The sequence below is a fragment of the Bos indicus genome, chromosome 12, assembly GCF_029378745.1.
Source record: "Bos indicus isolate NIAB-ARS_2022 breed Sahiwal x Tharparkar chromosome 12, NIAB-ARS_B.indTharparkar_mat_pri_1.0, whole genome shotgun sequence".
Taxonomy (NCBI): domain Eukaryota; kingdom Metazoa; phylum Chordata; class Mammalia; order Artiodactyla; family Bovidae; genus Bos; species Bos indicus.
This window is the reverse complement of record NC_091771.1, coordinates 10,571,927-10,598,594: the sequence shown is the minus strand read 5'-3', so window position 1 is coordinate 10,598,594 and position 26,668 is coordinate 10,571,927. Positions and strand designations below refer to the sequence as shown.

The following is a 26,668-nucleotide window of genomic DNA, read 5'->3' as shown; positions in this document are numbered from 1 at the left end:
GTTGAGGTCAGAGACAGCCTGGGCAGTCACCAGTGAAGACGGAATCCCTGGAGAGAGTCACAGTCTCTAGATGGAGTTGCCCGACTGCCCATGGAAGGCAGCATTCGGGACAACGATAGGGGAGGTTCAGGGGGCCAGCAGGGATGGCTTCTGGGAACAGTGCTGAGGCTTGCTTTTCTTTCCCGGCACTCCCAACCTCTGTTTCATCCACAAAGACTACTTTCACCGCATCTGTTTCAAGGGAGTGTCAAGTCAGAAACCAGATATTGGGCTTCAACAAGCTCATTTGAGTTAATGTTTGGCAGGTGATACTCAGATCTAAGGGCAGCAGGCAGAGTGGGGCCCAGGACCCGGTGGGCAGATGACTCAGGATCCTGGGTGTCCTCACCTTCCTGGGTGGTCATGTGTTCTCTGGCAGCTTCCTCTTTGCCCGTAAACTGGCCTGGGGGGGAATCCCCACCGGGTCCTTTAAGAAGCCCGGGGGATCCTGCAAAACTCAGTGACTTCAGCCTAGAGCACAAGATGAAGCCAGGCTTCCCCTGCCTGTTGGTCCTCCTGGGCCTCCTCCACTCAGCTGTCATGAGTGTTTGGGGAGTCACCACCACCTTCCCCTCCTTCCCCACCCCCGACTCCTTCCCCACCTCCGACTTCAGCTCCGGCTCCCCTACTGACTCTGCCTGGTCCACCTCCAGCTCCAAGTCCCAGGTAAGGAGGCCCCAGAGTCTAAGAACTGCGTTCTGTCCCTTCCTTTGGCTTTTTGGAGACCTGAATATAATTTCACGGATGGGTAGTCCTGAACACTCTAAAAGATTTACGACTCCCTTTGTTAACTGCAGGTGCCTTGAAAATGACTTAAAACCCTGGGTAAAATAATTAAATTGTTAGCAAGAGAGACAGCATTTTGGTTCTCCAGCTGGGGGCTTTAGAGAACGAAATCTAAGCTTTCAAGAGGTTCTCCAACCTGACTGTACTTTAGAATTGGGGCGGAGTGGAGAGAGACTTAAAAAAATGAAGTTGCCTGGGTTCTAACCCAGATACGAATGGTAACGGGATGAGCCCTGCCAGGAGAAGCTCCAGAGAATTTTGTCTTGCTGATTTGCTGCCATCGGAGACCCTCGATGCTTCTGTTGGAGCCCTGAAAGTGACTCTGAGCCTTGTTTGCAAGGGAGATGGGTGACGGAGTAGGAGGAGGAGACCCTGGTCTTTGGGAAAAGTGCTGTTACACGTGGTATTTCCCTGGAGGAGCGTTAACTCTTTTCAATCTTTCTTATATGGAGTCTGAAGAGTCATTTCCAGCTCAAAATGACAATAGCAGGAGCAAACCAACAAGGCAAACAGGAAAAGCAAGCAAGGGCTAGAAAGGGTCTGGTGCAATGGCTCAGCAGGTAAAGAATCCGCCCTCAATACAGAAGACGCAGGAGACCTGGGTTCGATCCCTGGGTTGGGAAGATCCCCTGGAGGAGGAAATGGCAACCCACTCCAGTGTTCTTGCCTAGAGAATTCCATGGACAGAGGAGCCTGGTGGGCTATAGTCCATGGGATCGTGAAGAGTTGGACACGACTGAGGAAGCACAGCAGCTGGCCCACGTCACTGGGACATACAGTGACCTTAGTTTAGGGGACGGATCTCTTTTGAGGGAGTGGGAAGAGACCTGGAGGGGTGAGAGGTTGGGCGCAGGAAGCATCCTCCACCTCTGCCCACATCAGCTCTGGATATTTCTGTAGGAGTCCTACTCTGTAACAACTAGGCTTTCTGTGCTAAGGTGTGATTTCTGTCCTCTGTATTTCTATGATCTTTACTCACATTTCAGGTGGCTGCTTATGTGATCTTTGGACTGGAAGAGCCAATAGGACAAGAGGAGGAAAAGGCTTTTGTTTGTTTCCACTTCACCACCAGAACCTCAAGGCAATGTAAACCATTTGATAACCTCAAGGCAGTTATCAAATGGTTTGCATAGGGCTCGATAGAAAAGACAGCAATAATGTTCTCTGAATGACTTTTATAAATGCCATGACTACATCAAGTATATAATATATATTATTTAATCCACAGAGTTAAGTAAGTAAAATTTATGGTCCCATTATAGAGATGTGAAAACTGAGGCTTAGTGAGATAACGTTATTGGCTTAAAGTCACTAAAGCAGCCACTGATACAGCTCAAATTTAGCTGTTCATATGCTCAGTGCTCAGTCACTTCAGCTGTGTCTGACTCTGTGATCTGTGGACTGTAGTCCGCCAGGCTCCTCTGTCCATGGTATTTTCCAGGCAAGAATACTGGATTGCCATGCCCTTTTCCAGGGGATCTTCCCAACCAAGGAATCGAACCCATGTCTCCATGTCTCATAGGTTGCAGGCAGATTCATTACCCACTGAGCCACCTGGGAAACCCCTAGCTGCTCATGCTTTCCACCGTCTGTCTCCATGCAGCTTTCATTCTAAGAGAGTATAGATGAAAAGTGCTCATTTTAAAGAGAATGGTTTGAGAACCATGAATATGCACCCAGCTTCTTTGTAGCCAGAAGACACATCATTTTACTCCATGATACTAAATGATTTCTGGGGACAACGAGACCCGGTTAGCATTTTCTTTAAAAGTGAGGTCAGAGTTTGATCACCAGTTAGAAACCAGCTTTTGGGTAAGATGATCACCTAAAATACTAGAAAAGAAAATATAAGTCAAGAAATAGAGAAATCCAAAGTGTCTGTTGTTTGGTAAGGAGATAAATATTTAAAAGTAGCTAATGAATGGTAGTTAAATTATACCTAGAGGCTTTAATTTCCTTCCTGGTTTACTTATCTGCCTCTGGTGAGTTAGTATCACAACTCCAACTTCTTTTTTTAGAGCAGGCTAGGTGTCACTTCCACTATAAACCCAGTTTTCTAGGGCTGGCTGTCAGTTTGATGAGCTCTTTGGAAAGTGGTAGAAAACCCCTTTATAACTGTCATTGAGCAAGTTCCAAACGTATCATTTTCTGTACTTTGAAAATGTTGAGTACCATTATTTTATGCCTTGAATCCTTACAGGCACTTAGACTTGGCTGCTAATTAGAGCCAATTGCAGCCTGAAATCACAAATGTGCACCTCACCTTCTGCTGGCATGCTCAGGGCACTTCAGATGCCTCAGATGGCACCCTCCAAAGCGGGGGTGGGGGTGCTATCATGGCCCTCGTTTCCCAGACAAGGTAAGGCTCCACGCTTCACCCCACACAGCAACAGGCAGTCAGAACCACGAGCTGGTTGCTTTTGTCATCAGACAGAGGGACTTATTGAGAAAAAAGACACGAAGGCTTTCATAATGACAGTGGGCCTGATTCACTGGGCAGGAATTGGGTCTTTGTCTCCTTTAGTCAGAGCCTGGAAAATTGTAGATGCTGGTAATGTGAATTGAACACAGCTTGAGTGAGAATTGATCGGTGTAAGGTGTCTGTGGGGTCCACAGGGTGGATCTCGTACCCTTCCAAAGGCCAATGGGACATGCACTTATTTTTGCTGCCCATCCCCCACATTATACTCACATAGAGATTAAGCATCTGCCACAGAGGAAGACCCATCACCATTAGTTTTATCATCTCTGAATGCAAGGAACAGAAATATCTCTAATGGGAAACACTGATCAAACTTATGGACCATTGTGATGTCAGTTGAGCACCCTGGGCTGATGACAAACAGGATGGGAACTGGGGAGTGCACAGCGCGAGGACAGAGATGTTCAATACAGGACAGGGCAATGGCTGTCAGCAGGGCTCATAATTATTTGCCTGCCTTTCAGGTGAACTTCAGGACGAAAAGTTGTGAGCTGGTGGTTTCTAGTGGATTGTCTAGAAACTGCTTGATGATCTCTGCTGTTTGGGGAGTTGACAGAGCTTTTTCAAGAACTCTCAGAATGGCCCAGCCCTGTCTTGTGCAGCTAATTGACCTCCCCTTGTCAAAATGCAATGCGAGACCTTTCTTTTGGTAGACAGTTGTTAGAATAAGCTATTTCTTCAAAGGTCTATAATACACGGTTCCTCCTGTAAAAACCTTGGCACCCTTAACTGGAGGCTTTCCACCTTCCATGTGAGTGATAAAGCTGGTTCCCAAGAAGGCTGGCCTCTCTAACAGGCTCCTGGCATGACCTGTCTAGTCCTTATTCGTCCCTGGTAAAGACCCTTCCCTTTCCTTCCTCCCAGCCCCGGTGTTCAGCACAAACCTGTTTGTTCTTCCTCTAACTCCCCAAGGTTTGCAGGTGTGGGGTGTGACTGGCAAAACAAGTTGAGGTCAATGTTAAGGATTAACATGCCATACACTGTTTTGGGTAAAAATAAATATATATATTTGTCTTCCCTGGTAGCTCAGCTGGTAAAGAGGTCTGCCTGCAATGCAGGAGACCCTGGTTTGATTCCTGGGTTGGGAAGATCCACTGGAGAAGGGATAGGCTGCCCACTCCCTTATTCTTGGGCTTCCCTGGTGGCTCAGCTGGTAAAGAATCTGCATGCAATTTGGGAGACCTGGGTTCAATCCCTGGGTCAGGAAGATCCCCTGGAGAAGGGAATGGCTAACCATTCCAGTATTCTTGCCTGGAGAACTTTATGGACAGAGGAGCCTGCCTGGCTAGAGTCCATGGGGTTGCAGAGTTGGACATGACTGAATGACTTTCACTCATTCATATATATATATATATATATATATATATATAAAATTTGCTCATCTTAAAAGAAGATTAGATTAAAATAACAAGCAATTTGGGCTTCCCACATGGCGCTAGTGTTAAAGAATCTGCCTGCCATTGTAGGAGACATAAGAGATGCAGGTTTGATCCCGGGGTCAGGAAGATCCCCTGGAGGAGTGCATGTATTCTTGCCTGGAGATTCCCATGGACAGAGGAACCTGGTGGGTTATGGTCCATAGGGTCACAAACAGTCGGACATGATTGAAACGACAACACACACACACGAAACAATTTAGCTTCAAAAGCTTGAATTAATTGGTCCAGGGGTCTCTGGTGGACTAGATCTTGATTATACAAGCATCCGTGTTCAGCTTGTTTAGGAATTAGGGAAGTTGGTAGACATTAAATCACAGAGCACACAACCTCATCAACAGCCGGCTGACCTCTGAAACTTTGAGAAGTGTAGCCTGCATCTCTTCAAATTCTGAAAACCATCCCTTTGCTCTTGGTGTGTCAGAAAGAGACCCTTCGGGCTGATGTGCTACAGGTGAGCTTTGGGCTTGCCGTCAGAGAAGATCATTGAAAGGCACAGTCAGTGGGCTGCCAAGAGTTACTCTGCAAAGCAATTGGAGTAATAAAAAAAATGTTAATTGTGCCGGGATCCCCTTGGGGAAGTTCAAAGGGGACAAAAGAAAAAACAGGATCTTTCAAACCTGTCATTTTAAAATATGCATTGGCACCAAAGTGTGAGCCTGAATATATTAAAGAAACATCAAATATTTTAAAATGACTTTTCTGCAAGTGGTAAGCTGGAAAACTTTAAAAAAATTTGTACAAAACCTTCAGACTACTACATTGTTCAGTTTGTGACAAATGGCTGGTTTGTTGCCATTTTGAAGGATATTAATTATATATTTTCCCAGGTGAAGAGAGAATGTGAATTTGCACTGTACAACTTTACCGTAACCCATATCTTTGATGTTTTCCTCATTCTGCTGGAAGGCAATGAGTTGGGACTGGCACAGAGGTGTAGGAAAGAAAAGGAGTAAGCAGAAGGAAAATTATAGTGAGATTTACTGATCACCTACCATGTACCAGGGACTTGGTTTACATTACTTGGTTCCTCTTGGGGACAACCCTGTGAAGTAGATTTTCTCTGTTTGACAGATGAGGAAACCAAGACTTGAAGAGAATTCAGATCCAGTAAATGGTAGAATTAAAATTCAATCTTAGGACTCTCATCCGGAGAGGCAATGGCACCCAACTCCAGTACTCCTGCCTTGAAAATTGCATGGACGGAGGAGCCTGGTAGGCTGCAGTCCATGGGGTTGCTGAGTCAGACACGACTGAGCAACTTCCCTTTCACTTTTCACTTTCATGCATTGGAGAAGGAAATGGCAACCCACTCCAGTGTTCTTGCCTGGAGAATCCCAGGGACAGAGGAGCCTGGTGGGCTGCCGTCTATGGGGTCACACAGAGTCGGACACGACTGAAGTGACTTAGCAGTTAGCAGGACTCTCATCACTTTAATTTTTTTTCCTTACATGGGGACAGCAATCATTTCCTTTAAGACTCTTCTGGAAAGGTGAACTATATGGTTTGCTTAACAGGTGGAGAGGTGGCTGACCACTGAGTTGTGCCTGTGAGACGTGGCGGCAGCTTTGGGTGTTTTTGTGATTCCGTTCATTTATGTATTGGGTTCCATTTGCTTGCCTCTAAGAGAAGGGGATGACAGAGGATGAGATTGTTGGGTGGCATCACCGACTCAATGGACAGGAGTTTGGGTGAACTCCGGGAGTTGGTGATGGACAGGGAGGCCTGGCGTGCTGCAGTCCATGGGGTCGCAAAGAGTCGGACATGCCTGAGCTACTGAACTGAACTGGAGCACTCTTTTGACAAGTCAATTTCTGTCACTCCCCTTGCCAAAAAGCTCGTTGCCCAGCTTATCTCTGATGTTGAACTTACTTTTATTCGCAGTCATTTTCCAACTTCACCGGCAACAGAGATGACCGTGGGGTCTGCCAGTGCTCCGTTATCCTGCCGGACAACACCTTTCCTGTGCTGAGAGTGGAACGCCTGGAAATCACAGCTCAGACTATCTCCAAGAAGTTTGAGACAGAGCTTTCTAAAGTAAGCATTTTACTCTTTTTGCCTCTCCCAACAAGGTCTTGTCACACACAGACAACATGGCTTTTCTTCACGACTGTGTAAGCAGCCTTTCTTCACTCTGTCAAGGAGCACATCTGCATGTAATGGATGTGTTAGCGTTCGCTTTGCAGTAAGCTATGGAGTTCCCTATAGCAGGAGGGGTGCGCGCAGAGGACAAAGACGGGGTGGAGATGATTCGCCCCACAGGATAAGCTCTCTTCACTATGCTTCCAGGAAGCTGGAAGGAAGCCTGTACATTTCAACCCTGAAACCTTTTTTTGGTTTTGTGGTTTCTTCTTCTCTTTGGCCTTCTTCTTTGGTGTTCTTCCAGCTTTGCCTTCTTTTCTTTCCTCTCCTCTGTCCTTAGGTTCTGTCTTCCTGTCCTTGCGTTTTTCTCATCCTCTTCCTATTCCATTATTTCCCCTCTTGCCTCAGTCCTTTCTTTCCTCTTCTTTTTCGTTCTGTTTTTGTTTTTCCCTCTTTTGGGTCTTCTCTTGCATGCTTTCGCTCCTTCTTTCTCCTCCTCCCCTCCCCCGAATCTCCCTCTCACCTTCCCCACTCTCCCTTCTTTTCCTCCGTTCCTCCTGTTTTGTCAGTTCACTCTCTTCCATCTCTGCCTCTCTCTCTTTCTTGGAGTTAGCCTCTGTTGTCTCAGCAGGGACCTTATATCAGATGCATCTCGCATTAACCCCAAATTGAAGACTTCCCTGGGAATTTGAATCTAGCAGGTCACTCAGCCTTGGTAGAAACCTCCCGAACCCCTGGTTACTGCTTTCTCCAGCCCGAGGACATCATATCCCTGAATTAGCCCTTCTCCGAGCTGGTTGGAACAATGAACTTGGCATTCCAGCTTTGACCCCTTTAACCTTTTTAGCCAAGTCAAAATCAGATAGAAAGCCTCCTGCTTTCTGCACAGGTGAAGTCCACCCTAGGCTTTCATCACACGATGCATTATTTATTAATAATACCACTCCATTAACTTACAAGGAGCTCTGGATTTCCTGGAAGATTGGAATAAGTTTTCCCAAGAAATTTCAGCTCAGCTACCTCAACATCCAGCCTAGTTATCTTTTAAGACAAAAATTCCAATGAGGCTGAGCCCCTGCTTTCAACCTGAATTGGTAGATAAATATTCTGAGTTTAAATGACTGTCCAGGAAAATGTGTTTGACGACTCCAGGAGCCTAGCTTCTTAGGAAATAAAATGTCCTTGAATTAATCAGCAGAAAAGGCACAGCACTAAATTATAAATTCCAATCATTAATATTCATAGTCTTATTCCAGCATAATCAAGTACAGATAAGAAGTTATGCATAAAAACATAACAAGTGGAGGAAAATCCTAGGTAAGGATCTTTTCAGTTAGAGTCATTTGCTTTGAAATAGTGGGAGCTACTGATTTGCATGTCTTCTTGGCTGGCAGGGATGTGAAGGGCAGTTTGAAACCCCAGGCTGCTCCAGGGAGAGGTTTGTGAATCTGGGATGTATAATCCTAATCCTGTGAAGGGGGCAGGAAGCATCTACCTTGCTAATAATTGACGGGGAAGAAGTGTAGAGAAGATGAAGAAACTTTCAGTTCTGAAAGGGTCAGGAGCTGGTCCTAAAAAAGATTCTCGACTGAGGCCTAGGAAAGGAATTGACCTGCCTCCTGAGATTTATATAATGGATTCAGGGTGTGCCAGCTAAGGATGACAGCAGTAACATGAACAACTTCCCTCTGTGCTTTTTCTGAATGTTTCCAGTTCTACACTCAATAAACCCTTTAAGGCAGGTAGGCCAGTGTTCTTTCCGCCATGGTAGGGATGGGTCAACTGAGGTTCATACGGGTAAAGAGGCATAAATGTAAAGGTCTCTTGGCCGGCTAAGCCAAATCAGGAATCTGGGTCTTGGAATCAGTCCATTTGTTTTTCCTCTCGGCCATGCTGTTACCATCCTCTAAGAAGAGACACGTGCTTTCCTGGTGGCTCAGTGGTAAAGCAGCCACCTGCCAATGCAGGAGATGCAAGAGACACTGATTCAAAGATCCCCTGGATTAGGAAGATCCCCTGGAGGAGGAAATGGCAACCCGCTCCAGTATTCTCTCCTGGAGAATCCCATGGACAGAGGAGCCTGGCAGGCTACAGTTCATGTGGTCAGGAGTTGGACATGACTGAGCGACTAAGCACAGCGTACACAAGAAAAGATGCAGCAGGTCAATAATGCTTTCCATCCAAAGTTAGCTCTTCAGCTGAGGGCTTTTGAGTTCCAGGTGAATTATTATAGCTGTCCTTAGGTTGCCTTGGAAATCCCTGTTTGTCTGGAGGCCTGGGGGAATGCCCATTCGAGCAGGCCGGTAGAAAAGGATTTGGACTGCCAGATGTTGATTCATTATCTGTCAGGACACAGAGAAGACAGGGATGGCCCCCACATAAGATGCTGAAAGCGTTTGATACTATGCTGTGGTTTCTGAGATGTCCCCTTGTGACTGTACTTAGGAAGGAGACAGCACAAAAGGCGGCTCAGAATTTTTTTCTCGAGAGGGTTATGGTCTTTGGGGCAAGTTATTAAATATGACACTTTTGCTAATAGTCTCTCATGCATGAGAGGGTTGAGGCAGCCGGGGAGACATTTAGGCAACCCATAAACAAACAACATCGATTGAGCAATGTTTTGTGCAGTGAAATATAATAAATTAAAAGGTCAGATTGAAAAAAAAAGCCTTAAGTCACTGTCTCTCTAATAATTGCTGTAATTTATAGGGCACCCACTATACCAGGCACTTAATATACATTATCTCTAGTGTTTGCAATCATTGTGTAAGTGTGATACCATTATCCCCAGTTTATAGGAGGAAATGGAGGCTTGGAGAAATTAAGTGATTTGCCCATGAAGTACAGAAGCCTGATTTGTGCTTAGGTGGGTCTCGCTCCACAGTGCTTCATATGTCTTGATGATCAATTCACGCTGAATTAATCTTGTTGTTAAAAATATATTAAAATGACAGTATGTGGCAAAGTGCATTTACTCGTTTTGAATAATCTGGCTATGGTGATGATCACAGGTTTTGAGGAACTGGCAGAAATGCGAGCCAGATAATTCTTTAGTCTAATAGCCAGTTGGGCTGCATTCTTACCTACTGCAAGACCGCGATGTAGAGAACAACAGCCAGCCCCCAATGGTTGTTATTCTGTAGAGTCTGATCCTGAGAATCCAGTAATGATATGTGTGTAACAAATAGAAGAACGAAAAACTCTGCATGAAGGGCTGAGGGTTTGAAGGCAAGCATAGATGAGTCATCTGAAGCTCAAATTTGTAGTGAGGGGGAGCTCTGCAGTAATAATGTTGACACAGGGAGGTGTCTCCTTAGGGGTAGATGACCCTGAGCAAGCTGGGCTACCTCTGCTGAGGCTGCACCTTCCACAGAGAGCTGGGATGTTTCCAGAATTGTCCGTTCCATCTTAACACTAGAGATCCGTACGCGCAAAGGGTTCAGACTTACAATCTCTTTACATGACTACAGTGCACACCATGAAGTCTTTCTGGCCCATTCTCAAATTCTCTCCCACCTTCTGTAACTCCGTGGATGATTCCAATTTTCCTGAACATCCTGGAGCTATTCTTGAAATGTTAGTTGAGAGAACCTCAAGATTTTCCCCAAACAGACCTTTCGAGACCCTTCACTCTGTGGCAGAAGCAGGGCAGGCCCAGCACATGCACTCCGAGGCAGCAAACGTCAGGATCGGCCTTGGTGTGCAGGGCGAATCTGGGAGAGCCACATTTCATTTAGCAGAAATGACAGTTGAATCACTCATTTTTATAGAACAACAGCTGTGATATGCCACCAAAATGTTCCAGGAAAGCTGAGGGTGTTTCATTTGTTCCAAAAGCTGGCAAGGCCAAAGGCCAACAAGAATATTCATTTTGCGAACTTCCATTTCTGCCGTGGGTTGGCACTTCATTATTATTATTGTTTTTCTCACAGCCAAAAATCTTATGCCTGATTTTTGGAGAAGTTGAAACCTGGCTACCTTATATCTACATTTGTGCTTTTGAGTGAGACTTGCTAGGTTTATATATATACATGTTTTTGTTTTTTTAACCTCCTTATCCACCAAAATGTCACCAGCCTTATCAGCCTCTTCTGATGGCAATGAGCATCCGTTGCCTGAGGAGATATACTAGCAGTGCCAAGGGCTGTGTTTTCAACTTTCATTAAAATCCTCTTTGCCTGCAGCCCTAGGCCTTTAGGTCCATGGCCTATGAGTCTACTCTAATTTGTACAGTGGGGTTAAGTGGAAGGGCTAAAATGTCAGAAGTTAGGGCTGCCTTTGGTATTAGAAGGATTAGAAGCTGACATCTGGCTCTGACTTCATCCAGGCCCTGTGGATCAGCTACTTGACATTAGCACAGTTTGGAGGGAAAAGCATCACTTCTTTTCAAATTTTTAAAAGAGTGTAAAAACTGGCAACTTTTAATGAGCAGGTCCTTAAAAAAGCCATGGCATTTCTTTTAGAGATCAGACACTGAAAGAACCACCAACTGTGTTTATTGAAATATCCATTTGGAGATTCCAATTATACACTAAGCCACCATGGGAATTTTTGGAAGTATTTTAGCTTAATGATCAGACATTCAAATGTATGCAACAAATGTGTAATTTAAAGGTCTGATTGCAATAATCAGGTCTTGGAAAAAACCTGGAATAAATATGTGGATGCAGTTAATGAAATGTGTACTTTATAGTAGCACATATCTCACATATTGAGGAGTAAGTTGGGTCTCTTTTTTAAAATTGAAGTATTGTTGATTTCCAGTGTTGTTAGTTTCAAGTACACAGCAAAGTGATTCAGTTATACATACATATGTATCCATTTTTTTCAGATTCTTTCCCCTTATAGGTTATTTCAAACTGAGTACAGTTTTCTGTGTTATATGGTAGGTCCTTGTTGGTTACTAAATAGACATTTCTCCAAAGACATACAGATGACAAAAAAGCACATGAAAAGATGACAACTTCACTAATTATTAGAGAAACGCATATCAAAGCTCCAAGGAGGCGTCACCTCACATCCGCCAGAATGGCCATCCTCAAAAAGTCTACAAATAACAAATGCTGAACAGGGTGTGGAGAAAAAGGAAACCTCCTATACTGCTGATGGAAATGCAAATTGGTACAACCACTATGGAAAACAGTATGGAGATTCCTTAAAAAACTAAAAGAAAGAGCTCCCATATGATCCAGCAAACCCCACTCCCAGACACTCCAGAGAAAACCATACTTTGTAGGTTGAGTCTTTATGGCACTCCGTAGAAGGCAGAGGGATTCAAAACTCATTGCATATGGTAATCAAAGAGGGAATTCTTCTTAGAGCATGTCTCCCTCTTCTAGACAATAAAGCGGTGGTTCTAAATGGAGAGAAGGTGGTGGTTGTGGGGGGGTGGGGGTGGTTTTGCACCTGGGGAACATCTAGCAATATCTGTGACATTTTTGGTTGTCATAGCTGGGGGTGGGTGGGTGGGCACTATTTGCACTTAGAGGCTAGGGATGCTGTTAAATATCCTACAGTACACAAGAAAGAATGATCTAGCCCCAAATGTCAATAGTGCTGAGGTTGAGAAACCCTGATTTAGAGCATGTGTGTTGAGTGGAAGAGGGTGGGCCAAAGCCTGATTCAAGCCACTGTAGTTTGGAGAGATAATATCTTCTCAAACATTAAAGTGGAGATTAAACTGTAGTTGCAAATGATGATCTGAAGCACAATTATTTTTAGTCTAGGCAAGTGTAAAAGCCACCTCCTTCCCCATCGTAACAATAAGTTCTTTTTAGTCTGTACTTGGATTGATTTTTAAGAATATCTAGTTAACTATATTTTTGGTACTTCGCTTTACTTAAAAAAGATTGACCGCGATCAAATAGTCCCTGAGGAGTTGGTAGTGGAGGAAGGCTGCGTGACATCTCCCTGAGAATTGACTTGAGCTGTTTGCCCTTCAGGTGAAGGAGTATGTCCAATTAATCAGCAAGTATGAAGAGAAACTCTTAAACCTAACTGTCCGAGTATCGATCATGGAAAAAGATTCCATTTCTTACACTGAGCTGGACTTTGAGCTGATCAAGATGGAAGTGAAGGAGATGGAGAAACTGATCAAGCGGCTGAAGGTCGGCTTTTCCGGAAGCACAGTGATCATTGACCAGTTGGAAGTGGAGGTATGAAATCACTGTTTGCGTATTAGTGACAAAGTCTCTTTCTCTGGTGACCCAGACAGTAAGAATCCGCCTGCAATGCAGGAGACCCAGGTTTGATCCCTGGGTTGGGCAGATCCCCTGGAGAAGGGAATGGCTTCCCACTCCAGTGTTCTTGCCTGGAGAATCTCATGGACAAAGGAGCCAGGTAGGCTACAGTCCATGGGGTTGCAAAGAATTGGACACGACTGAGCAACTAACACTTCCACTCTTTGGTGAGCAAGTGCTAGGATCAGGAGAGGAATCTTTTTCTTCTGATGTCTAATCCTATACTTGTTCATGACCACCTGGCACATCCCGTGTTCCACTTTAGATGGATGCCTGGCTTTGAATAGTAAATTACATACATGGGGAACATACTAACTGAGGAGTAGCTGTCTAATGGTCAGAGTCCCACTCCAGAGCCAAATGACTTTCAATATCTCCAGAAAGAAGATGATATATAAGTGTGAACAACTCCAAGGCCAAGCTAGATCAGGGGGTCTTCTTCATTCTGGATTTATCTTCATGGGACTTGAAAGTCACGATTTACCTGATTTTGGATGTGCTAGGTCCGTTTCTCCTTTCCAATGAGCATATAATCTTTAATCCCTCTTGGAATGCTTCTCCACATACTGGCAAGTCTCTTTAAAGGAGTTTCTTGTAAGTATGTTTTTCTGAAGGCTTTTAAGCTCTGTGAATAAAGATCATCCCATTAATATTAGGCTTGGATAATTTATATCAACAAGGAGTATCCTAGCACAGTCATGACATGGACTATCATTGAGAATTCCAGTTCTGTATTTTAGGATTCAGGCTTTCTCTGGCCCTTACTATTCATTAGGAACTTAATTATAATATGGCATGAGTAAACACGAGTTTACAGGGGAAGGTTGTCAGAGATGAACTTTAATGGACATTTGGGGATGCTTCGATGGAACCTGTTTTCTGTCATTACAGCTTTTAAAATCTTTGCCATTTTCTTCTTGTCACACACATCGGCTTGCAATCCGACAGGCATTCACACTAAACCATGAAATGTATTCTTCCAAATGAAACCGTTCAGAAGAATCTCGGGTGTATTCTCCAGCAACCTTTCTCTAAGTGACAAATTCAGCCCTGGAATGTTTATGAAAGAAGTTGCATGATAACAGAAAATCACTCTGAATTTTGATTTTCTTAGATCAGGAATATGACTCTCCTGGTGGAGCAACTTGAGACGCTGGACAAAAACAACGTCCTTGCCATTCGCCGACAAGTCCTGGCTCTGAAGAACAGGCTCAAGGAATGTGAGGCCTCTAAGGTCGAAAGTACCCCCCCGCCCCCTGCTCCAGGTAAGGGTGCGCCGTCTTTCCCAGGCTCTGGAAGAGCTGAAGCTGAGATGGGGAAGGGCTCTGGGATGGTGGAGGTGAAGGGAGGATGGGATTTTTGCAGGTCTGAGTTTATTCTCCTGTGCTTTTAAATCTCATCTACCCATTCTACGCACAATCACATTCTGGGGTGCACAGAGGAGAAGCGCAGATGATGAGTTGATTTAAAACAAAATCCACAAATTGCACATAACCTTTTTGCATTTGCTAACGGGGAGAATGTCTATGGTGATGGACTGGTTAGCGGGGGCCAGGTGAAAGCTTCTGCAATCTTCATGGCATCACCTCTGTTGTCCTGGGGATTCTAGGGGCTGGTTGGCTCATTTATCTGATGAGCCAGGTCGTGCCTAGAATCCTCCTTGCCTCTTTTCCACCTCCCCCAACTTCCCTCTCTTCTTCCACCTCTTTATTTCTCCTTCCTGCTCCCATTAAATTCCCATGCTATGTAGCATGTTCTAGGATTCAGTGAGGATGTAATGGATGGCCCAGTGGCTTAATGGGTCAAGAATCCGCCTGCAACGCAGGAGACACAGAAGATGTAGGTCTGATCCCTGGGTCAGGAAGATGCCCTAGAGGAGGAAGTGGCAACTTACTCCAGTTTTACTGGAAATATTTTACTCTGAAATATTACTCTGAAATATTTTATGAATAGAGGAGCCTGGCAGGCTACTGCCCAAAGAGTTGTAAACAGTCAGACATGACTAAGCATAAACTGGACCTACACGTCCAGTGCCATGTAGGCGTGTCCTACCATCTTCCTTAGACTGCGAATTCTTGGAGGGCAGGAATGGTGTGTCCCTCTCTCAGGAATCATCCTTGAAGGGGGTTAGGTGTAGCATCAAGATGCGTGCCTGTAACTGAACTGCCTTCTTGAATGGGGTGGTGGAGTGTAGGGATCAGGAGCTCGGCATTGGGATGCCAAAGGCCTGAGCTTCCCAGCTACATAGCCATGGCAAAAAGCCTTAATCTCCTCCTTGGTAAATGGAAGAACAGTCCTAGGAACCTTGCAGGGTTGCAGTGACGATTCACAAAACGATTTTTGACAAGCTCACAGCTCTGTGACTGACATTTATGCACTGGCGATTGTCGTTGCATTAATGCGGATACTTAAAGTGAACACCTCGCTGCAAACAAAAGCAGAGCTAGATCCGTGTGCCTCTCAGCACATCCCTCCAGGTGAACTAAAGCCGTAGTGTCCAGCCCTGGAGCCAGGGTCACAGGGACGCTCTCTCTGCAAGTCCTGAGCATCTCAGCCTTGATGGGGACCGTATCCGTTCATCAAATCATACAGCTCTTGTGATTCTCATTCACTCCTATTCTCACAAGCTGCTTCCTTTCAGGCCATGCATTTCTGGGTCCTTGTCACTGTCACGGATTTCTTTAAGGCTTTAATTAAATACTGCCATTGTTATAATCCTCTTGGTGTTGTTCAGCGGCCTATTTTTCCTTCCTCTGCGGTTGAGACTGTCACAGTATGACCCGCAGAGGAGGTCTTGTCCTCTGTAATAAACTAGGCTAGGGAATGAGACAGAGAAGGCAATGGCACCCCACTCCAGTACTCTTGCCTGGAAAATCCCATGGTCGGAGGAGCCTGGTAGGCTGCAGTCCATGGGGTCGCAAAGAGTCGGACCCGACTGCGCGACTTCACTTTTCACTTTTCACTTTCATGCACTGGAGAAGGAAATGGCAACCCACTCCAGTGTTCTTGCCTGGAGAATCCCAGGGACGGGGGAACCTGGTGGGCTGCCGTCTATGGGGTCGCATAGAGTCGGACACGACTGAAGCGACTTAGCAGCAGCAGGAAATGAGAGCTCGGTCTATGGGGCCCCTAAGCGCTCGCTCCCCGAGGGCAGGAGTCAAACAGTGACCCCTCTCTCGATACTACCTGAGCGTGTCTTTCTTTCCTCCCTTCATCCGTCCCTTCCTTTCCCCTTCTTTCTCTTTTTTTATTTTTTGAAAGAATTGATTTTCATCCGCTTGTTTATGTATTATTTTTGGCTGCACCGGGTCTTCGCTGCTGGGCGAGCCTTTCTGTGGCCGCGGTGGGCGGGCCCACTCTCTAGCCGCGGTGCGCCGGCTTCTGATCGCCGTGGCTTCTCCAGGCGCAGAGAACCGGTTCTAGGTGCACAGGCTTTAGTGACTGCGGCCCGCAGGCTTCGTTGCCCGGGTGCCATGTGGGATCGAGCCCCTGTTCCCTGTCTTGGCAGTTGGATTTTTAACCACTGGACCAGCAGGGAAGTCCCGTCTCTTTTTAAACCTCGGCAAACTGTCCTCATGGAATAACTTTCCTGGCAGTTTTCTATGCATCCCTTGGAATCAAAACAGTTTAGGGCAGGAAAGAAGGTTCGGGGCTGCCATGTCTCAGAGGAGGGGGCGTGGTGGAGAGGGTGCAGGTTTTCCTGGGGTCACGCAGGCGGCAGGGAGCTGACGCTGAGGTGCCAGACCCCTTCCTGCCTGTCATCTGGGGACCTCAGGCGTCAGCACCTCCAGGCTGCTGGTGGGGGAGAAAGCACACTGCTTAGGATCTAAGGAAGAAAGAAATGGTCAGTCTGTTTTCCTATTTTCGTTAGCTTTTTTTTTTTCTAGAACTTTCCCCCAGGTCCTCAACACTTAGGCTTTTGTGAGCCAGCCCGGCCCAGCTGTGTTGTTTAAACAGATTGGTCGCAGACTCCCTCTCACTTTCCCACAACCTTGGCTGCAGCTGGATCCCTGCCAGGCCGCTTGGCCCTCCTCCAGCTCTGTTCATATTATATTTATGATGTTTATATTAAACTGACTTTTTGTCATGTTTTGAAATCAATTTCTTTCACTCGCTCTCTTTCTATTTGGACTGGTTGATAATGCAGGATTGGAAAATCCCCAGGCACCACCGCATTGTGAGCCTGTGGAGACTTTAATTAAAGTTACTCACTATTATGGGACTTTAAAATCTGGCCTGTTTGCTTTTCTTCACTGCAGAGTTGCAGAGAAGAAAAAAAAAAAAGAAAGAAAGAAAGACTTGGCCCCTGCAGGCAGCTGCCGTTTGCTACCCCCATGGTCAGCTTGATCTGAGAACCAGTACATAGTGTTAGGGTTCGATAAAATGTGCTTTATAGATACTTTATGCCACAAATGGCGTCCTTTTCTGCTTCATTTCGTAGAACTTCCTAATCTAAGATAATTGGCCTGATGCTCATTAACTGTTTTCCCTAAAAACAACCGACTTCGGTTTCTCTCTGTTCTTCTCCCTGGATCTGAAGGACTGTAGGTAGGAAAATGGGATGCGAATGCCTAGAATTGTCACTGTTATAGGTGGAGGTGCAAGGCTGTGTGCTGGCACATAGTAGGTGTACAGTAAATGACCCACGAAAGATGTAGGCTGATTGGCCAAAATCCCGCGCCTAGGGAAGAGCTGAGCGTTGGGGAGCATATATCCAACAATTCCAAGTCCATTTCATCTTAATTATTTTATGATTATGACCATTTTGATTGCCTGAGTCTCACAAGTCAATTGTATTCTCATCTTTGCTCCAAGTTCAGTTGCCCAGGTGAGAGGGAGCATTGGTGGATCCAAGATTAAATTTCCTCTTGTTGAGTGTGCTCAGTCGTGTCCGACTCTTTGTGACCCCATGGACTGTAGCCCGCCAGGCTCCTCCGTCCATGGGATTTTTCCAGGCAAGGATACTGGAGGGGTTTGCTGTTTTCTCTTCCAGGGGATCTTCTTGACCCAGGGATTGAACCCGCAGCTCCTGCAGCTCATGCATTGCAGGCAGATTCTTTACCCACTGAGGCATTGGGGAAGCCCCACATTTCCTCTGCTGGTATATAATCTTTAGTTTTGTTTTTTTTTTTTTAAAGTGCTGCTAACCATGAGACTTTAAAAAAAAAAAAAAAGCCAAGTTAGAATATTTTATAGTTTTACCTTGTGGCCCCCAGGATATTTTCAGAATACCATGGCAATATCTAATAACCTCCATGACGAAGAAGAGATTGCCAAACAAGGCTATCTGGTATGGAGAGTTCCTTGCATTATGTTCTGTGCAGTGAATACCAGGCTCTTGGAAGCATTCAGATATGTTCTCGGGTAAAGAGCTAGTGTTTTTATAATTAAAGCTAAGGACACAACTTAGTAACTAAAATGATAACCATGACAACAAAGGTGAGTTTGGGATGTCTAAACAGTTTTTCATTCCATAATTTAGTGCCACGGTGTGGTTGGTACTGTTCTGGGCACTTGGCTACCAGGATGGGTCCATAAACCTCCAGAAACCACTATTTAATGTAAACCTTCAGTTGTAACATGACGTGATTATAACGCTGATCATTTATTGAGTTAAATGTACCTGTCTTCTGTACTCTTAACAGTTCTACAGAGTAGGTATTATTATTTTTTCTTCTAACACAAGGAAGCTGACACTCAGAAGGTTGGGCAAGCCACTCAAGGATACTCAGCTCACTAGTGTTGGGGCAGGATTGGAATTGGAACCTGTCTGGCAATGTTTTCAGCGTACCAGGCTGCCTTCCACAGATGCTCAAATGGAGAGAGAGGTTGCACCTGTGCTTCCTGGGGTGATAAGAAAGTTCCAACAGCTCACTAACCTGATTAACACCAAATTGTCTTGGCTTTCTTGCTTGTGGAGTAGCTGAAAGGGTACTTTTGTTCTCAGTTCTGTGGTGTGTCCTCTTCCATCAGAAAATGCAAAAGGATTCGTCGATCTTTCACAACTCTTGACTCATGGTTGGGCAGTGGGTTATTGTTCCAGTGGCAGGAAAAATTGGGGATAAAGAAGGAAAGGCATGGGGTATCTCAAGTCCTTGAGATGCAGGAAGGGGCTGGGAAGGGGTATGAGACAAGGCAGGGTGGAGAGAGGCTCAGACAGGGTAGGGGATGGGCTCTCTCGCTGCGCTAGATGAGACGGGGATGCAAGGCTCTGTGCCGGCAGTGGTACCAGGCTGCCTGTCTGTTCCATCCTTGTTTCTAGGACAGTTTGCAGCCGGGAGTTGAGGAAGCCTGCTGTAGCCTTGTCACTGGTCTGTCACTGTTGTGGCCACATCCGTAGCACTGACAGCAATACTTTGTTCTAGTCTTACTTCCTCTTCCTTTGTTGGGAGCCAGGGCTATAAAAACAGTTCACAGGAGTTAGAAGATAAAAGGAGGATAACAGAAAGGACATGAGAGTGTTCAGGAACGATTGTGGGGTGAGGAAAAGAGATTCAAATTTCATACCAGGTACAATTTTATTTTTTAATTGGAGTATAATTGCTTTACAGTATTGCATTAGTTTCTGCTGTACAAAGAAGGGAATCAGCTCTGTGTCCACAGATAGCCCCTCCCTTTTGACCCTCCCTCCCACCCCAGCCCCACCCTACCTCTCTAGGTACCGCAGAGCACAAAGCAGAGCTCCCAGTGCTATGCAGCAGATCGGCACTGGCTATCTAGTTTACACACGGTTGTGGATGTATGTCAAGCCCAAGCTCCCAATTCGTCTCACCCTCCCTCTCTCCCCTGTGTCCACATGCCCATTCTCTGCATCTGCATCTCTGTTCCTGCCCTGCAAATAGGTTCGTCTGTACCTTTTTTTTTAAGGTTCCACACATATGTGTTGATATGCAATGTTTGTTTTTCTCTTTCTGACTTACTTCACTCTGTATGACAGACTCTAGGTCCATTCACATCTCTATAAATGACCCAATCTTTCCTTTTTATGGCTGAGTAAAATTCCATTGTATATACATACCAAATCTTCATCCATTTATCTGTTGATGGACATTTAGGTTGCTTCCATGTTCAGATATTGTAAGTAATGCTGCAGTGAACACTGGGGTACATGTGTCTTCTGGAATTTTTATAAGAGGTACAATTTTAATCTCCTGGTCAACTTGTGAAATAATAAATGTTATTATTATTAGTAGTGTAGTAGTAATTTTTAAGGGAAGTTTATTTTGGATCCTTCATATCTAAGGATTTCTCCCTCTAGGACAGAATAGTTTATTATCTTTAATCCATGATAAAATGCTTGACTATGTGACAGCACATAAGTTTTCCTTAAATATTTTGTTGCTGTTGGTTTGGGATATTTCTTTTCCAGGAGGGCAAGATTCAATTAAGCAAACAATGCCTAAGTCTTCTAACCTACAAGAAAAAAGTGACTTTCTATCATTTCCTCAGGGTGAAATGTCGTTGAACAAATAAGTTCTCAGGAAGATATTTTAACCAGAATATCTGGTTAGTAGCATATAGAAACTCAAACAGTTTTTGTTATCATTAAACTGAACACACCGCTAACTTTATTTTAATAATTCATGCATTGTTTCATAAACAAAAGCAAACAAGCATTCATCTGAGAGATCACTTTTAGAAGAGGAAATAATACTTTATAATTTTATTTATTATTTCTTTAGTGGAGAGCAGTCTCTTGGCTGAACATGCGTTGCTTTTTTATTTATGAAATGGTGCATGCATTATTAAAATAAACCCGCGACTGTGTTCTGCTTAATGATATGCAAAATTATTTGAGGTTGAGTACAGAGCAGTTTCATTTCTCTACCTGTTGTATGGTTGGCTGGCTTTCCCACCAACTGCGGATTTATGAGAGCATTTAAGGAGCACATATTTAATTCTGGGACCAAAAAGCCCCAGCAGATTGGAAAAATAAAAGCAAGATTTCTAGTAATGGTTTCACCTCTGAACAGTCCTTGAATGAGGAGGGGAGAGAGGAGAGGCATTTAACAAGGAAAGAAATGGGTCTTTCTGTAGCCATCAGAGGTAGAGACTCAGAGGCGAATGCTTTGCACCCTCTTGCTCCCCGCAGTGTTAATATCGGGCAGTTCTTTGGAGCTCTGATTCTGGCTTGAGCTCACCTCATGTGCCCTCCGTGGCTCCCTGAGTCCCTCCACGCATTCACCGCCAGGTTCTGTCCCCTCCTCCCTCACCCGCTCTGCTCTAGGCAGCAGGATGAGGGAAAATGACCTCCAATGTACTTGGAATTGACTTTCTTCTGTAATTCCAATAAAATTTCTGGCCAGCTTTTTAAGGGTATTTATTAAGATTCCAGAAACTGTCTGTTCAAATCTTTAGATAGCTATTATAAAAATACTGGAGGATTTTTATTCTATTTTTTTATAGCTCATAAATGTCTGGGTTGGCAGGCATTTCAGAGGGAGGACTCTGCAAAGGGCCAGAAGGCCCAGCCAGAGTCATTCACCCGGGTGTTTCCGGGAATGTAGATCCAGTGGACCGGTGAGTCTGGTCCCACTTGATTGTACACATTGCGACAATGACGGCGTCAGCCTGGGAACCATGACGTGCTGGCCTGTCATTCTGCGGCACAGCAGGCTATGGCTTACGAGCCGCAGGCCCACCTTGGCACTCTGCAGCGAGATGGTCACCACGTCATCCACGCTTTGGGCACAGAACAGGCAATGCTGCCCTAAAATACCTTCTGTGACTTTTCAAAGCTGAAATCCCACCATTAGAGGACCTCTTAGAGGTCCATCGAGGGCCTTCTTTCTTTTCTTTTATTTTTAACATTTTTTATTTTGTATTGAGCTGATTCACAACATTGTGATTGTTTCAGGCAAACAGTGAAGGGACTCAGCCATACATACACATGTACCCATTTTCCCCCAAAGGCCCCTCCCATCCAGGCTGCCACATAACACTGAACAGAGTTCCATGTACTATACAGTATGTCCTTGTTGGTTATCCACTTTAAATATAGCAGTGTGTACCTTGTCATACCGAGTCAAGTAAGTCAGACAGAGAAGGAGAAATATTATATGGCATGCCTTATATATGGAATCTAAGAAAGAAATGATACAGATGAGCTTGTTACAAAACAGAGACTCACAGACTTAGATAACAAACTAATCGTTGCTGGGAAGAAGGGATAGTTAGGGAGTTTAGGATGGACAAGGACCGTCTTTCTGTATTTTTAAAATGCCATAGTAGAAACTTCCTCTCCTGAGGGTAACATGGGCAGCATTGGTACCTGGTGTGGACATGCCCTTGGGGCCCCAGGGAAGGGCAGAGGGAAGGGAAGAAAGACTTGCCCAGGATTGACTTCTTCATCCCAATTCTCCCGGCCCTGGTGAAGAGCACCACCGTGAGTACGGCTTTATGGCAATAGGAAGGCGTTCTCCTGTGGTCTTGCTTTCTTGATTTCTCTATAAGGAAAATGAAATAAAATAATATTGCTGAAATGCATTCTCATAGAAGAAAATACATTAAATTCACCAAGTCTTCCTTTTTTAAACTTTTTAAAATGGTTGTTCACAGTTCCTCTATACCCATTTTTCAGATTAAAGGCCCATCCATGTATACAGGAGACAGTTCTCTCTAGAACTGATAACATGTTTGCATTGAGACCAAGGCCAAGGGTAGCTTTTGCCTTTTCTCCATCAGAACCATGGTGTTGACAAGAAAAAATGTTTATGGATTCCTTTGGTTCTTAGAATATTAAACTGTTTGTATCTTGTCATGCATTTTCTCTAAGAATGTCCTTTTATTTGTTTTGTTCCTCTAGGGAGCTGTGCGCACGGCGGTGTGGTGAATATCAGCAAACCAATTATAGTTCAGCTCAACTGGCTAGGGTTTAGCTATAAGTATGGTGCCTGGGGTCGGGATTACTCTCCCCAGGATCCAGGCAATGGGCTGTACTGGGTGGCACCTTTGAATACAGATGGGAGAATTTTGCAATATTATAGACTCTACAATACAAAGGATGATTTGCTGTTGTATACAAATGCCCGACAGAATCAAATCTCCTATGGCCAAGGCAGTGGCACAGTAGTTTATAAGAACAACATGTATGTCAATTGGTACAACAGCCAGAACATGGCCAAAATTAACCTGACCACCAACAAAGTTGATTTGTCCCAAACTCTCCCTAATGCTGCCTATAATAACCGCTTTTCGTACGCTAATGTTGGTTGGCAAGATATGGACTTTGCTGTGGATGAGAATGGATTGTGGGTGATTTATGCAACTGAAGCCAGCACTGGTAACATCGTGATTAGTAAACTCAATGACACCACACTTGCGGTGCTAAACACTTGGCATACCAAGCAGTATAAACCATCTGTCACAAACACGTTCATGGTGTGCGGGGTTCTATATGCCACTCGCACTCTGAACACCAGAATAGAAGAAATTTTCTACTACTATGACACCAACACAGGGAAAGAGGGCAAACTTAACATTGTAATGCAGAAGATGCAAGAGACTGTGCAAAGTATTAACTATCACCCTTTTGAACAGAAACTTTTCGTCTATAATGACGGTTACCTTCTGAATTATGATCTTGTCTTCCGGCAGATACCCCAGTAAACTTTCATGTGTTAGGGTGGAAGGAAATAAAATTTTTACTGAAAAAAAAATGTGGTCTTCTCCACTTATTTAGGGGCTGGGAGTGGGGAGGAGAGACGGGGCAGGGCTCAAGATCCAAAAGTATATGTGCTTCAGTTCAGTTCAGTCGCTCAGTCGTGTCCAACTCTTCGCAACCCCATGAATCGCAGCACACCAGGCCTCCCTGTCCATCACCAACTCCCGGAGTTCACTCAGACTCACGTCCATCGAATCAGTGATGCCATCCAGCCATCTCATCCTCTGTCGTCCCCTTCTCCTCCTGCCCCCAATCCCTCCCAGCATCAGAGTCTTTTCCAATGAGTCAACTCTTCGCATGAGGTGGCCAAAGTACTGGAGTTTCAGCTTTAGCATCATTCCTTCCAAAGAAATCCCAGGGCTGATCTCCTTCAGAATGGACTGGTTAGATCTCCCTGCAGTCCAATGGACTCTCAAGAGTCTTCTCCAACACCACAGTTCAAAAGCATCAATTCTTGGGCGCTCAGCCTTCTTCACAGTCCAACTCTCACATCCATACATGACCACAGGAAAAACCATAGCCTTGACTAGACGGAACTTTGTTGGCAAAATAATGTCTCTGCTTTTGAATATGCTACCTAGGTTGGTCATAACTTTCCTTCCAAGGAGTAAGCGTCTTTTAATTTCATGGCTGCAGTCACCATCTGCAGTGATTTTGGAGCCCAAAAAATAAAGTCTGCCACTGTTTCCACTGTTTCCCCATCTATTTCCCATGAAGTGATGGGACTGGATGCCATGATCTTCGTTTTCTGAATGTTGAGCTTTAAGCCAACTTTTTCACTCTCCTCTTTCACTTTCATCAACAGGCTTTTGAGTTCCTCTTCACTTTCTGCCATAAGGGTGGTGTCATCTGCATATCTGAGGTGATTGATATTTCTCCCGGCAATCTTGATTCCAGCTTGTGTTTCTTCCAGTCCAGCGTTTCTCATGATGTACTCTGCATAAAAGTTAAATAAGCAGGGTGACAATATACAGCCTTGACATACTCCTTTCCTATTTGGAACCAGTCTGTTGTTCCATGTCCAGTTCTAACTGTTGCTTCCTGACCTGCATACAGATTTCTCAAGAGGCAGATCAAGGTGGTCTGGTATTCCCATCTCTTTCAGAATTTTCCACAGTTTATTGTGATCCAGACAGTCAAAGGCTTTGGCATAATCAATAAAGCAGAAATAGATGTTTTTCTGGAACTCTTGCTTTTTCCATGATCCAGTGGATGTTGGCAATTTGATCTCTGGTTCCTTTGCCTTTTCTAAAACCAGCTTGAACATCAGGAAGTTCATGGTTCATGTATTGCTGAAGCCTGGCTTGGAGAATTTTGAGCATCACTTTACTAGCATAATATTTGGGAGCTGGGTTCTTCCATGCTGGAGACTCGGCATTGCCTTATTGGATGAGCTCTCTTGGAAGCCATCTGATTCCTGGAATGCCTTTCTCAGACTGAAATAATCCGGAATTGTCTGAGGTCTTGGGCATTATGGTTCTAAGGAAGCCTTTGGTGAGGTAACATCTGAAAATTAAGGGGCATAAAGAGAACTTTGTATGGCTTTTGGAGATTCTTTGTACAAAAGAGGGTTCAAGGGCCAGTTCTCATATAACCTGGATGATTCTTCCATACTTGCAAGAAATCTGGAGCTTAACAGGCAGATTAATTTCTGAAGCTCCTTGAGGGTCCAAACCTTTAACTTTGTTTTTCTTAGTAGTGCCTGGCATGATGTTTGGTATGTAGCAGATAAGTAAATTTAGTGTGCTTGTGTTATATCTATGAAATGCTATGAGTTTTCCAGAGAAAATTCTTTTTTCGGCATTAAATTGTCGAGTCAGTCCCAGATGAATCTACAGAGGAGGCACCTCTGCTTTTTTCCTCCTGTTGGACACCTTCATAAGAGTCAGTAGAAGACTCCTACCTCATAACTTCATTCCAAAGGCGGCTCAGAAGATTAGAACTGGACTTAACAATCAATTCCTCTCACCCTCTCCCAACCCCCTACTTAAAAAAAATTAACTATTTTTTTATGCAATGAATACAAGATAAGCAAAACTAATTTTCTTTTGTCTCATCATAAACTTTTATTTTCACGACTCTAAGACCACAAGAAAAGCAAATGGCAGTGATAAAATGATAGCCTATTATAAAGCCCCTACAGCATATGTTAGACTTGTATTAAGTCATATCAATGGCTTAATGCAATTTTTGTCTTGAAGCCTGAAACTTGTAAGAAAATGACATTTTATTTTTTTTGAGAAAGAAATGTGAAAATAAAAACCATTGAAAGTTTGTAGAACATCAGTACAATCTGAAAACCTTGCAGGTATGTGTGCTCCTGTGCTTTTGAATGCCTTTATCATCTGGTCTTGGACTATTTTCATTTGATGTTCAGAAGTTCTCGTTGATAGGACTAGCTCCTTAAATGCTGTACTCTGCCCCTTTTAATAAATGATTTAAATGTGATTTGGAAAAGTGTTGTCTTTTGTGTTTTTTCAGTCTTTTATTTTATTACCAAAAAAACCTCTTACCAGTCCACACTTTGCTGTGAGGTTCAGAGAATGGCTTCCTCCTAAAAGCCAGGACACCTAAGAGCAGAGAACATCAATAGCTTTTAAGACTCCAAAGTCAGGGCCAGCTCTTTAGTTTTCATTTCCCTTTAAAATCCATTCTCTCTGGCAGCTTTTGCTGTATGAGCCTGCACTCTCTTCCTCTGGGATATAACCTTATGTACTTATTAATTTGCATGACTGATCTGATTATTTCCAATGTTAGACTATATTTGTGTGGCTTATGCTCCTTTTCCGATTGAGCTATTAACCTGGGTCAGAAGCTTTCAGATCTTCCCCAAATCGGAGGTCTTGGATAGAGAGCAGAGAGCCTAACTGGCCACACTGGGGAAAGAAATATTTTTACCAAAAAGAATGTGTTGGGGCATGAGTGACCTAGAGCTGGAAGG

At 44.3% G+C, this 26,668-nt stretch overlaps 1 protein-coding gene across 1 annotated transcript; it reads left to right on the top strand.

The window, feature by feature from the left end:
* The first annotated feature begins 514 nt into the window (after positions 1-514).
* Positions 515-23,686, top strand: OLFM4 (olfactomedin 4). Its single transcript, XM_019971713.2, has 5 exons — positions 515-705; positions 6,628-6,780; positions 12,768-12,980; positions 14,179-14,329; positions 22,870-23,686. The coding sequence occupies exons 1-5, from the start codon at positions 523-525 to the stop codon at positions 23,670-23,672; spliced, it is 1,503 nt and encodes a 500-aa protein (XP_019827272.2). The 5' UTR covers positions 515-522; the 3' UTR covers positions 23,673-23,686.
* Positions 23,687-26,668: the final 2,982 nt, after the last annotated feature.

What these genes read in the sequence shown, in the direction of transcription:
- OLFM4 (XM_019971713.2), top strand. Translation starts at nt 523, where the DNA reads ATGAAGCCAGGCTTCCCCTGCCTGTTGGTCCTCCTGGGCCTCCTCCAC. An exon ending in TTGAGACAGAGCTTTCTAAA is followed by an intron (nt 6,781 to 12,767) that starts GTAAGCATTTTA and finishes TTTGCCCTTCAG; the next exon opens with GTGAAGGAGTATGTCCAATT. An exon ending in CCCCCCGCCCCCTGCTCCAG is followed by an intron (nt 14,330 to 22,869) that starts GTAAGGGTGCGC and finishes TTGTTCCTCTAG; the next exon opens with GGAGCTGTGCGCACGGCGGT.